The sequence below is a fragment of the Carcharhinus amblyrhynchos genome, chromosome 3 (assembly GCF_965287045.1).
Source record: "Carcharhinus amblyrhynchos chromosome 3, sCarAmb.v2.hapA, whole genome shotgun sequence".
Taxonomy (NCBI): Eukaryota; Metazoa; Chordata; class Chondrichthyes; order Carcharhiniformes; family Carcharhinidae; genus Carcharhinus; species Carcharhinus amblyrhynchos.
The window spans coordinates 93,326,354-93,340,487 of NC_137326.1; the positions used below are offsets into that span (position 1 = coordinate 93,326,354).

General features: G+C 39.1%; 1 protein-coding gene across 5 annotated transcripts in view; it reads right to left on the minus strand.

Annotated features, from left to right (window-relative positions):
* The window catches only part of acsl3a (acyl-CoA synthetase long chain family member 3a), a 97,792-nt gene that overhangs the window by 52,432 nt on the left and 31,226 nt on the right, over positions 1-14,134 (minus strand). For 4 of the 5 annotated variants that reach the window (XM_080185532.1, XM_080185534.1, XM_080185533.1 and 1 more), the window contains exon 3: positions 12,804-12,857. The exons of the other annotated variant lie outside the window; for it this stretch is intronic. In XM_080185532.1, the coding sequence (XP_080041658.1) occupies positions 12,804-12,857 (54 nt within the window). The remainder of the gene's footprint in view (positions 1-12,803; positions 12,858-14,134) is intronic. 5 annotated transcript variants of the gene reach the window in all.

Consider the following 14,134-nt stretch of genomic DNA (forward strand, 5'->3'; position numbering starts at 1 on the left):
ACATGAATTTTCAGTTCCATGAACTCAGATAACCAGGTTCTCATTGCAGAATGCAATCTCTAATCTGGGTTGCCTTTATCAATGCACCATTAGTTGCATTTTCTGCCAAAATCAACCACCATCTTACCTCAGTTTCTCTAGTTTGTCATCCTCGTGATCTCTCTTACCTTCTTCCTTGTTCCCCATTTTAAGTTTTCTTCCATATTCAGAGCCAACACCTTAATTTTGACATCTTCAGTGTCCTTGTTACTCCTGTCACCCCTTTTACAGACAAGGTCAGCGCTATCATTTTATTCTATCCTTCAACATTTACTTGCCCCCTTCACCACTTCCTACTCAGTTCAACTCTTCCCCAGGCCACTTACATAAGTGCTTTAAACTCTCAGCCTTCTTTCTTTGGCCCGCCAAGACCAATACAACGCAACGATTACTAGCCTCTTCCTGAACCAACTTCTGATTTCTGCAAACTAAGATAAAATAAAACTTTCCCTTTAAGTACTAGAAACACTGGCCATTGCTCAACAAAATCACACTTTACACTTTTTAAAAAATTCGTTCTGTCAAATCAAATAATCATTACTCAACAGCGCTTGAATTGCCCTTTTTGCTGTTTGTTAGGTTGAGCAAAATTCTTTATTGCATACTGACCCTGGTTGTCCCTGGACAACCTTGCAGGCCAATGAAATAGCCCGATCATTCTCTGTGAATTTTTAGCTCTTTTGTACAGAAATAATCATTCACGCTGGATTACTGGACATTCTGAAAGCAAAGTGAAATGTCACAGGTTTGATGATTGAATCAAAACAGAGACGAGGACCTTGCATAACCACACAAAACTATATGCAGGAATATGATCACATGCATTCACACAATAATGCTAGAAGTCAGACACCAGGGCATGCTTCTAATGAAATATCAACACTGCCCTCTAGTGCTGAAAAAGTTTAGAAATACTTCATGAGGAAGGGATTCTAACTCATTTTGGAAAATCTTTTCTTCTTCAGTTTTAATTTCTATTTTGATACTTTAATTACTAACTACAAAAGTCAAAGTTTAATATTCTTAACAGAACAGTACATCCAGATACACAAGGCTGACGGAACAGAAATGCAGAATGTTGATTTCCCTTTATACTAGATGCATCAAGGCAACTAGGCATTTGAAATTAAATTTCTTTCATAGGTTATGCTTATATCCAGTCATCTATCAACTACATTCCTTAAATAGTTTAAGTTTTTAGTAAATGTCATTTTAAGATACTTGAACCCAAAAATGTATTCAAACTTTTCTTATCAGACTGGATAAACTTTTCTAAAGCAATTAAACATTATTCAATTTAGGTAATACAAGAATGTTAGATTTGGGCACACAATAGCTTATGCTGTTACAAGCACATTTTTAGGCTAGTCCAGAATCACTTCAAGTAAACTTTGGATGAATCCATCTTTTTAAAAGGATATACTTGCATTAATATAGCTGCATTCACCAGCACAGGACAGTCCCAAAGTGCTTTACAGTTAATAAAGTACTTTTATAATATAGGAATCAGAGCAGTCAAGTGCTGTATGGTAAGCTCCCATATAAAAAATGGGATTAAATAATCCAGAACAGCAAGAGAACATAAAAACAAATACAGACAGTGCTGGAAAAATTCAGCAGGTCAGTTTTGAGGAATAGTCATATTGGTGAAGGTGAAGTCACATGGGATCAAAGATGAGCTGGCAAGGCTGATACAAAACTAGCTCGGTCAAAGAAGAACAGAAAGAAATCCCACAACACCAACTACCTGAGTTCTTCCAGCCACCTGACAAAGGACAGCCTGTCCTGAAAGCTTGCGGCTTTTGCTACAAATAAACCTGTTTGGACTTTAAGCTGTTGTTGTGGAATTTCTTTGTTTTACCTATGTCCAATGCTGGCATCTCCACATATGACTACCATCAGTCAAAGAAAGGGCAGTAGTGGAAGGGTGCATTTCTGAATACAGGGCTATGACAAGTGGTGTTCCTCAGGAATCAGTACTGGGACCTTTGCTGTTTGTAATGTAATATATATTATAAATGATTTGTAGGAAAACATAACTGGTTTGATTAGTAAGTTTGCGGATGACACAAAGGTTGGTGGATTTGCAGATAGTGATGAGGGCCATCAGAGGATACTTGCAGAGTCAGTTGGAGACTTGCGCAGAGAGATGTCAGATGGAGTTTAATCCAGACAAATGTGAAGTAATGCATTTTGGAAGGTGTTATATGGATAGGAAACATACAGTAAATGACAGAACCCTTAAGAGTATTGATAGGCAGAGGGATCTGGTGTACAGGTACACAGGTCACTGAAAGTGGCAATGCAGGTGGAGAAGATAAATGGCATGCTTGCCTTCATCGGCCAGGGCACTGAGCTTAAAAATTGGCAAGTCATGTTGCTGTTTTATAGAACGTTAGTTAGGCCACACTTGTAATACCATGTTCAATTCTGGTTGTCACACTACCAAAAGGACGTGGAGACTTGAGACCATACAGAAAAGATTTACCAGGATGTTGCCTGGTATGGGGGCATTAGCTATGAGGAGAGGTTGGAGAAACTTGACGTTCTCACTGGAGCAATGGAGGTTGAAGGGAAATGTGATAAAAGTCTATAAGATTAGGAGAGGCATGGACAGAGTGGATAGTCAGAAGCTTTTTCCCCAGGGTGGAAGAGTCAATTACTAGGAGACATGGCGGGGGGGGGGGGGGGGGGGGGGTGTGCACGCACACGCACACAGTGGAGGCGATAGCGCTAGTGACTTTTAAGGGGCATCTTGACAAGTACATAAGGTGGAAATAAAGGGATGTGGTGCCTGGACGGGTAGGGGATTTTTAATTAAGTCAGGCAACATGGGTGGTGCAGGCATGGAGGGCCGAAAGGCCCTGTGCTGTAATTTTCTTTCTTTGGGCTGCAAATGTTAACTCAGTTCCTCTCTCCAGAGGTGCTGTCAGACCTGCAGTTTTTCCAGTACTTCTGTTTTTCATTCACACCTCCAGCACCCACAGTATTTTACTTTTATCACCAAACTCCTCTTACTATTAAAGATGAGCATCACTGGATCCTTTATGTCCACCTGAGAGGACAGAGGTGGCACCGTTTACTGTCACCTCCAGAAGATGGTGCCCCCAACAGTGCAGTAAGCACTCCCTCAGTTTTTAATTGAAATGTCAACCTAGTCTACTTTGGTTTGATGAGTTTCACTGTTCTGAACCATACCCTTGATTTTGTTTAGAGAAATGCTCAAACAAAATTGTCCTGGATATTAATTATGGAAAAAAAATTAAATGAAAGCCTCAAACAGCACAGGTTCAGGAAGAGAATGAAGTGGTAGATTTAATGGAAGCTGAGGGCATGGGTTTTAACTTTTATCTTTCAAAAATAAAAGTAAAAGTTGCAGTGGTGGTTACACTAATATGAGTCATCCTTTACTTTATTTGCTCACCTCTACATGAGAAAGGAATAATTCCAAAGCAGCACTAAAATTGCTGGGATTCTAAAGGAACAATTGTTCAAGGCAGCTTGAAGCACAGCAGTGCTCAACTTTCTAACCTGAGCAAAACAATTATGCCTGGTGAAAGCATGTGATTATGCTTGTATATTGCCTTGGAAAAACTCCCCACAAAAGTGTATTCCCTTAGTGCTTTGGCATTCTATGATTCTACATGTAGTGTTAATCAAAGGACAATGAACTGTTTCTCAATTGGGAAATTTAATCCAAATCACAATTTATAATAAAAAGATCAGCACAGCATATGTTACCATCAAACATATTAACAAATATTTGATGCACTATACTCAAAGGATGTGCTGTTTTAGGTCAGAAACAATATACGTGTGATGCATCAGTCTATGTCTCTTTAAGTATAGGTTAATTGTGGTCAAATATTTGCTTGTAATTCATTCCTAGGATGTGGGCATTGTTGCTACGCTAGCGTTTTATCACCCATCCCTAATTGTCATATGCAGTCAAGTGCTGCCTTAGTGTTAAGGGCAGTGACTCACACCACACCATTCCAATTCAGCTTGTTCATATTTGAATCAAGGCTACGATGAGATCAAGAGTTGAATGGCCCTTGTGGAATCCAAACTGAACATTAGTGAGCACGTTAGTTTGACCACACTGTTGACCCCATCCATCATTTTACTGATGATCAAGAGTAGACTGATGGGGCGTTATTTGGTCAGGTTGGATTTGTACTGCTTTGTCTGTGCAGGAAATACCTGAACAGTCCTTTACGTTGTTATCCAGTGTTGTACATCTTGGCTTGAGGTGCAAAAAATTCTGGAGCACAAGGCTTCAGTGTTATCCTCTGAACGTTGTCAGGTTTCATACCCTTTGCAGTATCCAGTGCATTCGGATGAGGCGGCACATGATAATCAGCAGGTTTCTTTGCCCGGGTCTAACCTGATGCCATGAGACATCATGGGTGGGATTTTCCAGCCTCGTTTGCACCAAAGTCAGAAAATTCCGCCTGAGGTCAATGAACCTTTCCCTGCCCGTGGCAGGCAGGATGGTAAAATTCACCCCCATGGGGCCAGGGTCAACGTTGAAGAATACCAGGACAACTCCCTCCTGACTGTATACTTCTGTGCTGCCCGCTGCCACCTCTGCTGGTGGGACAAGGCATACCTAGGGATGGTAATGGTGGAACCTGGGTCATTTTCTGTAAGATATGATTCCTCAAGTATGACTACATCAGGCTCTTGCTTGACAGAAACAGCTCTCCAAAATTTCCTGCTCTCCTCTCAACGCCTAGGTTGATGAGGATGGTCTGTTTGATTTCATTCCTTTTAGACTTTATACTGACTAGGCCATCTGGGTTTGGTCTCACATGCAGACCAGACTAGGAAAGTATAGCACTGTTTTCCTTCTAAAGGACATTAGTGAACCACGTGGGTCTTTCTGACAATTGACAGTAGCTTCATAGGTATAGGAGTAGGCCATTCAGCCAGTTGAGCTTGCTCCACCATTTAATACTATCATGACTAATCAGACACTTCAATGCCTTTTACACATACTATCTCCAGAACTGCTTACATTACTATTAATCAGGTATATAACAATCTCTGCTTTAAACAGATAAAATGACAAGAGCTCCCACAGCCCTCTGGGGAACGCAAAGGTTCACAACCCTGTATACAAATAGTCACCTTTTAATTCCAGGTTTTAATTTACTTCAAATTTTGGACCCACGTCCCCAAAACATTATCCTGGGTATCTGGATTACCAGTCCAATGACAATACCAGTACACCACTACCTCCCTCTAAATAAATACAGGTCAATTAATGCATTGCAGCTAAGTGAATACAATTGGATTCACAGGCATTTTATATTCCAACTCCCATACTGAGAGAGAGTTCCTTTTATTTTATAGAATTGTTTTAAATTTTACATTAAGATTGTGATACATGAATAATAGGTAGTGATGTATAGTTACTGAATGCTAAGTATTTAAAAAATGGTGATGCTTCTAAATTCAAAACATGTTGCTTCATAAAAATCAGCCTGTCCTCTAACTGTGAGGCATCTCGTTCAGCTAATGATTCTGTGTGCATTCATTTAAGGTTTCAATGATATAATTGCTCTGAATTACTGAAATGAATGCTTAGGTCAGGTAAAGGACAAACTACAAATGAGAACCCTGATGAAGTAAGAAGCTGTAGATATTTTTGGTCTGGTGTCAAGTGTGATCCAAAAGTTTGCATCTGTTTGTGATTTCTTGAGTATGGCATCTGGAGTGTTGTCATGGGATTAATCTCTTACAAAGGTCATCTGTGACCAGACGATACACTCTGGTATCTGTCTCAGTGGTGTCTGTGGTGCTATTTTGCTGTTTCTTCTATCCTTTTAGCTGGGAGGTGCCGGATGGCTGTGATGTGGAGACGACAAGTGATACAGGTTGCATTAAATTGGACCGCAATTTCTAACAATTAAAACAGAATTCAGGTAGTTGTTGTCCACAATGTGCAACTCCTTTAAAAGCTGCTTGCACGTGTTTTAGCCTCTGCCTATTTACCTGAGGTTGTATCAAACTTATGGTATTCCACAGCTGACAGAATCCACCACCAAGGAATTGACAACACTTTTAGAAAAAAAATCCAAATTTCATACCATGATGAGACATGCGCTGACATCACCTGTGTCATTCGCCCAAGATGATAAAACTGCACTCCATTTCTGCTAACTTATTTTTGAATTAGAACAGAGAACAGCATAGCATTTGAACTCCTGAACTCAAATCATTCCAACGACATGGGGGTTAGGCTGACTGGCCGTGTTAAATTGACCTATTGATGTAGACCATCCACCAGGTACACGGCACATACTCTTGCAACTCAGCCAACGTTGTCTACCTAATACGCTGCAGGAAAGGATGTCCCGAAGCATGGTACACTGGGGAGACCATGCAGATGCTACAACAACGGATGAATGAACATCGCTCGACAATCACCAGGCAAGACTGTTCCCTTTGTGTTGGCAAACACTTTAGCAGTCACAGGCATTCGGTCTCTGATCTTCGGGTAAGCGTTCTTCAAGATGGCCTTCACAACACACGACAGCGCATAGTCGCTGAGCAGAGACTGACAGGCAAATTCCGCACACGAGGACAGCTTCAACCAGGATCTTGGGTTCATGTCGCACTATCTGTAACCCCCATGACTTGCCTCAGCTTGTAAAATCTCACTTACCATCCTGTCTGGAGACGATACACATCTCTTTAACCCATCCTAACACTATCTCCACTCACACTGTCAGCATCTTTAAGATTTGACTAGCAGGTTAGCTGTAAAGATTTGCATTCTAATCAGTATTCTGTAAACTGTGCGACTTTAAATGCCCTTCTCTGATCAGAACCTTCCACACATCTGATGAAGGAACACCATTTCCGAAAGCTTGCGGGATTACTATCAAATAGACTTTAACTTGGTGTTGTGAGACTTCTTACTGAAATTGACCTATTGTCAGGGGATTAACAGGGTAAATATGAAAAAAATTACAGGAATAGAGTCTGGATGGGACTGTGGTCAGGGCAGACTCGATGGGCCAAACGGGCTCCTTCTACACTAGGGCTTTTATGAATTTTATAACAGACAGATACATTGAAAGGACTATTTCTACTTATGCAGCTCCCAATTTTCCCAGATCTCAGAACCTGTTGGGGAGGAGGTGGCCTAGTGGTATTATCACTAGACTATTAATACAGAAACTCGGCTAATGATCTGGAGGCCTGGGTTCAAATCCCGTCATGGCAAATGGTAGAATTTGAAGTCAATAAAACATATTTGGAATTAAGAATCTACTAATGACATGAAACCATTGTTGGTTGTCAGAAAAACCCATTTGGTGGGGCAGCATGGTGACATAGTGGTTAGCACTGCTGCCTCATAGCACCAGGGACTCAGGTTCAATTCCCAGCTTGAATCATAGAAACCCTACAGTGCAGAAAGAGCCATTTTGGTCCATTGAGTCTGCACCGACCAAAATCCCACCTAGGCCCTATCCCCATATCCCTACATATTTACCTACTAAACCCTCAAATCTACACATCTCTGGACATTAAGGGGCAATTTTAGCACAGCAAGCAACCTAACCCGCACATCTTTGGACTGTGGGAGGAAACTGGAGCACCCGGAGGAAACACACGCAGACACCAGGAGAATATGCAAACTCCCCATAGACTGTGACCCAAACCGGGAATCGAACACAGGTTCCTAGAGCTGTGAAGCAGCAGTGCTAACCACTGTGCTGCCCATCTGTGCAGTGTTTGCACGTTCTGCCCGTGTCTGCATGGGTTTTCCCCTTGTGCTCTGGTTTCCTTCCACAATTCAAAGATGTGTGGCATAGGTGGATTGGCCATTCTAAATTACCCCTTTGTCAGGGGTACTAGCTATGGTAAATGAATGGGGATAGGACTGGGTGAGATTGTGGTCGGTGCAGACTTGATGCGCTGTTTGGCCTCCTGCATTGTAGGGATTCTATGATCTCTTCCAGTAGCACTGAACTCAGACTCTTCAGGCTGCTCAAAAATCTTCCAACATTAGTAGTTGCCCTAATATTACCTGAGGACCTCTTTCACTTCTACCAAACTATACAAACTCTAACTCATTTTTTAAACAGACCCAAGCCACCCCCAGTGCTGAATCTGTATCTTGCTGCAGATCCTGACTCCCTACCCTATCACATCCACATATGCTGTGGTCTCTACTGTTACGAATGTTTTTAATGAACGGTTATCAAGAACCATGAAATAGGCCTTGTAACCTAAACACTGGAAGCTCTTTATTACAGGTGTGCACAGTCCACAATCAAATCTTAAACTGCTTAAGTGGGGTCCACGTGGAGGAGCGAATCCCCCAGGCGTCACCTGACACATACTAAACCCTAACATACATTACATACAAATATCATTATCTCCCAGAACCAGGGAGTTCTTATTTCATTCCTTCCAGCTGACTGATTTTGCAGACCCTTCCCTTCTCCCCCAACCCAAATATGTCATCAAATTGGCTATTTAGGGCCCAGTAAAGTTGTAGGATCAAATAATGTGGATTGAAAATAATGATAGTCTACCAATGTAACTTTTAGAATGGCATTAAATTTGGGGGAAAAAAGTTAATGATACAAGCATAGCATCCTCTCAAAGTGCAGTGCTCTCAAACTGATACTCATTGTTTTTCCAACCTTCTGTAAAAAAATTACAAGGAAGTGACCAATGTTTACTTGTCATGGAATAGAATTTTTTTGTACTGCATATTAAACTATATCTTGCCACATGATACTTCATGTCAAGCAATAATCTGCTATACTGACAGTACAGGCTCATTTTAATGGGAGACCCCACTTCTTGAGCAAATAGTCCCAACAAGGGAATTGAAGTGGAATAAAATTGAAATCTTGGAAAATATTGCACCAACGTACCCATTGTATTCATGGTCCTTATACCTATTTACATAAATCTGCATCCTGAACCTAAGAAATATTAAAATGTTATTGCTCAGAATATATCTTAAATTTCAGCATTGCTTACAGTTATTACCATGCAAATTGAGGGAAATTAAAATGTCACCCTATTCCTACCTTTCTTTTATCCCTGCCCCGTCTATCCCTTGCTCAAAATCTACTACATCTTTAATTTTTCCCCAGTTATGACAGATCATCAATTTTAAGCATTTGCGGTTTCTTTCTCCACAGATACTGCCTTACCTGCTGAGTATTTTCTGTTTTTATTTCAGCTTTCCAGCATCCGTAGTATTCTTCTGTTCACACGAAGCAGATTATATAAAGGGATGGGATTCTCTGATGTCATTTGCCCCGCTGGGAAGAATGGAGAATTCGGGGCTCAGCCAGAACTCCATTCAGTGCAGCGGGAGCAGAGAATCCCAGCCACGTAAGAGGCCAGAAGTTTCCAGCAAAAGTTCTTCAGTCCAGATACATGCTACTTGGCCCAACCAGCCCGTTCGATGTTTATGCTCCTCCTGTTTTCCCTCAACTAGTTACCTGCATAACCCTCTAATCCCTTCATACTCAAACTCAAATGCTTGTCTAGTGTCCTCTTAAAGTGCATCTGTACTATTCACTTCAACCATTCCCGTGGTAGAGAGTCCCACATTTTCACCACTCTCCGGATCAACTTAGTTCTTCTAAATTGTGTACAGAATTCTTGGTGACCACCTTATGTCGATGCGTCCCAGTTTTGTTCTTTCCCATATATGGGGGCACTGATGTGCTCTATCTACTCTAACAAAACCTTTCATTAAAGAACCCCTCAGTCTTTTGAAAAAAAAAGATTGCCAGCCTATTCATCTCTCCTGAAAAAATATGCCACTACATTTCTGGTATCCACCTTATAAATCTTGTTACTTGCATCCTCTCTTATGCCTCTATTTCTTTTTCAATAAGCTGATTACCATAATTGTCCTTAGTATTCTAGGTGTGGTCTGACCAAAGTTTGATACAAGTTTAGATTAGCATCTTTACTTTCCAATTCTATTCCTCAGTATTTTTAAAAATTTTCTCATGGCCTTATTAGTCAATGACATTACTTTGTGTGATTCACGTATTAGTACTCTCAGAAACCTTCGCTCCACCAACATATTTTGATTCCTCTTTTCTAAGTAATTTGCAACTTCTCATTGAGCTTGTAATATTTTACATTTACTTAAACTGTGGCCAATTATATACCCATTCTGGAAGTTAATTTACTATTTCTTGGAATTTGTTGCAGTCCTTATCAGTATCAATTATCTCCCCTAATATGGTATCATTTGCAAATTTAGAAATGTTTTTTATTCCAAAGTCTAAAGTGTTAATGCAAGTTGTGAACAAGTAGTTTCAGCTCTGATTCTTGCAGAACACCACCTCCCACCTTTTGCCTAATGAAATTACTAGCCTTTAGCCCTCACTCTGCTTTCTAACTTGAAGCCAGAAAAATTAATTTGGATAAATTTACTGCTTTGTTAGTTATTCCTTTTAAAGATTGGATTTCAGTCTATTGAAGTTGAAGAACAATTATTCATTATCTCACTACATTAATCCTTTCCCCTTAAGCAATAAAAAGATGTTCTAGCCATAATGCTTTGAAGAACCATTTGTCACACTATAAACCTACAAGAAATGACTGTGATGATTTGAAATATCAATGAACAGCATCAGAGACTGGCCAAAGTTGTTGCCATCACACCTTTCCAGTGAGTTCCCAGTCAGTTGTCCAGTGGAGGGTTTCAGAGAAGTTGATAAAAAAATCAGATGATAAGCCATCCACCATCACTGCACTCATTGCAATAAAATAAGGTAAAGAGAAGCAAAAAGTTGACCATCCCAACTTATTTATCAGGGAGAACGAGAAACTAACAAAGGGAAATAAATGGTACTAGTTATAAGTATGCAGAATTTTAACATTGGCAGCTCAATGAAAATTATAACAATGCCATTTTTGTTCCAAATGTAATTACGAAGACTACTTTATCCTAAACTAAGCTGGCATTGTGATGCAATACAGGATTTGCTGTCTTACCCCATTACTTAAAAGGGTTTGTATGTGATTTAAGTATCTGTAAGGCTAAGCCTGCAGTGCAGTCTCATTTATCAGATTAATTCTCAATACTTGACTGAAAGCATTGTTCATGTTTGGAAATCTGGGAAGATATATTGCTAAAAAGGGATCAAAAACATTTTATTTACTTTATGCTAGGCAGTTCTAAGCCACTGGAAATAAATTAGAAAGCGGACTGGTCATGACACAGCACCAGCATGCAGTTTGTATCAAAGGGAAGCCTGTGATTTTGAAATTAATGTAATTATTGATTTAAAAATAAACTTGCGCAAATATTCTTTCAATTTCCCACATTATTCCAAAGGGTAACAGAGCTGGAAGACATGCAGGTATATTACTGCTAGCTCCCTGTCAACCAAGCCCCTTATTTTGCCAACGTGTTTCTTGTGCACTAATGGATGCTGAGCAAAATACTTTGCAATAACCTCTCTGGGGATATGAGGGGAGAAGGGAGTAAAGTTGGCCTTGAATTTCTCTCCTTCAATGCAGATATGTAGCCTTATCTTACTATTTCCCTGCCTTGGAATGATGGAGACTCTGTTTGGGGAATCTTGAATACAATTGCTAAAGCAATGAAACCAACCATTAATCTTGAAGAAAACTGCACACAATCACCTTGTGATACCAGTGATGTGGCTTCCCTCTTAGAATATGTTGGCATGCGTAGCAGTAATGTCAACAAGCAGGCATGCAACCAGATTGAAGTATATGGACTTTGAAGCTACAACAACTTTAAAATATTTCTATTATGGAGAAATTTGATATTCCGTAAATTTAAAAGTACCTTTTCAAAGCCAATGACTTTGTTTAACAGTAATTATGAAGTGTGCCATTAAAAACACAATTCTACTTTATTTGCAGCTTTTTCAAGACTTTGTGCAGCAGAATGAACAGTAATTAGAAGATTACTCATTGATTTCAAATCTGAGGGCACCTCAAAAGCACACCCTCTGGAAAAAAATGCTGCTATCACAGACAATTTTTATTTTTCCATTATTCTGAGCAAGTGGAGACTCCAAAAGGTTGCTGTCAGTTTCAGGAGAGTAATGATGGTGAATGCTGACAGTCACCATTATAATCACAGCAAAATCCAGGACATTTTCTAATATATACCCATTAATCAGCTACAGAAAAAAAAACATTGGGATCATTTTCACGAGGGTTATTAGTAAAAAGAGATACTAAAACAAAGCATTAATGAATTTGGAAAGAAGTTACATGCCACTCATGTCTACAACACATAAACCAAGGAAGTGGACAGAGTACAAGACTTCACCTTTAGGACAACAGGACGGAAAATGAAAAGGTGTTTAAAAACATTAAAAACTGTCAATTAATGAATATTAATTAGCACTTATAGCCCATATAATATTGATAAAAAGGTCTTCTCTGACATGCCACATGGAGAAATGATAAAGCAAACCTGATTCCATTATCAAAAAGCCTACAAACTCATGAGTCAGTGACAGTTCTAGAGCGATAAGTTGTAGAACTATATAGTATCAAACTAATTCAAGAAAATTATATTCAAACATAATACTTCAAGCCAAAGGTGCAGAAATCAGGACTCATGGCTGACTAATTAAGCAACAAATACATTATGGAACAAATTTATTTCTCATGCTATACTTACATCTACACTGCTGTACAGATTAAACGAAATCACTACTTAACCTAGTTTAAGAAATACCTAGAATATTCTAATAGTTTGTTTGGGTAGAACTTACTTTCTCTGCCACTATGAACTTGTCTTCTTCTTTCAATGTTTCATCTGAAGAAGTCTACGTGAAGGGTCAGAAAACACGTGGTAAAAGAAAGAAGTACCTGTCCTGCTGGACAGGAAATTTATTTTTACTTTCTTCTACTAAATTGTACCTATCTAATTTCAAAATATCCAAATATATGGTTGAAGTAATAACACTAAACTTTATTAACAGATGTTCTCCTGCTGTGTACTACATTTTATCCCTGTGATATCATCAGGACTGGAACTCTTTCACCCTCTCAAGATGAGTCATATAAAATGGACTGATTCTGGTGCTTGGCAGTAATAGTACAAACATTGGGTGGAAATGCACATGGGGAAAACAATTTAGAATCGTATTTTTTCGTCAAGTTTGTATTTGTCCTTGAAGATAATTTTGTATATTCTAGACTTAAACATTTTGTTCTATGGGAGAAAAGACTTGTTTTTTTAAAAATTATCTTTTCAACAGTGACCTTTTGTCAGAATAACTGCATTACATTAAGGTAGATAAGTGGTAAATTGATATTAAACTGCTCGGGCTGCACAGAGCAGAGCATTGGTGGAATCAGCCACAATTTGCTAAAAGAAGTGCTGTTATGACTGAATTCCACATTCTTCCATGTAGCAGAGTTAGGCTAAGGAAGAATTAAACCAACCACTTTCTCACACTTTGTAGCAAATAATTACAAAGCTTCAATGAGCATGCTCTGAAATAAGTCAGCTCCTATCCTCAATGCAGAAATCCTGTTCACTGCAGTAAGATGAAGAGGGCAAACATAACAAAACAGAAAATAATAGACCTCCAAAATTCTTCTACTTAATTTTCCTCAATAATTCAAATGTATTCTTTGGTCATAACTTTGGCCAGAACTTTTTATGATTAAATCATGCCACTTGGATTAACTGAAATTATTTTTGCACATGAAATATTGTCAAGATTACTAATTTAAGTCAAACTGGAACAAATATGAAAGGAAGGAGAAACCAAAAACTTTGAAAGCAAGTTAACTAACTTATTCTTCTTTAAGCTCCCTCTTTATCACCTTTTACATCTTTGAACTCAGAAGGTCACGGGAAAAAGGATGTGACGATTTTGACTCAGTAATGGTAAGGAAAATTTTAAAATACTTGGGGAATCTGTAATTGCTTTTAAGGATATTTAAAGAGAACTTTTTAAAAGTTTGCACTAATTGTAAAGAGAGCAATTGCAATTTTTTTTAGATAATAAGAAACATTGTTTCATGTGAACTCTTGACCCTCAATCTGGAAGCAGTACGAACAGGGAGGAGGAGGTTAAGATGCTAAGTCAAA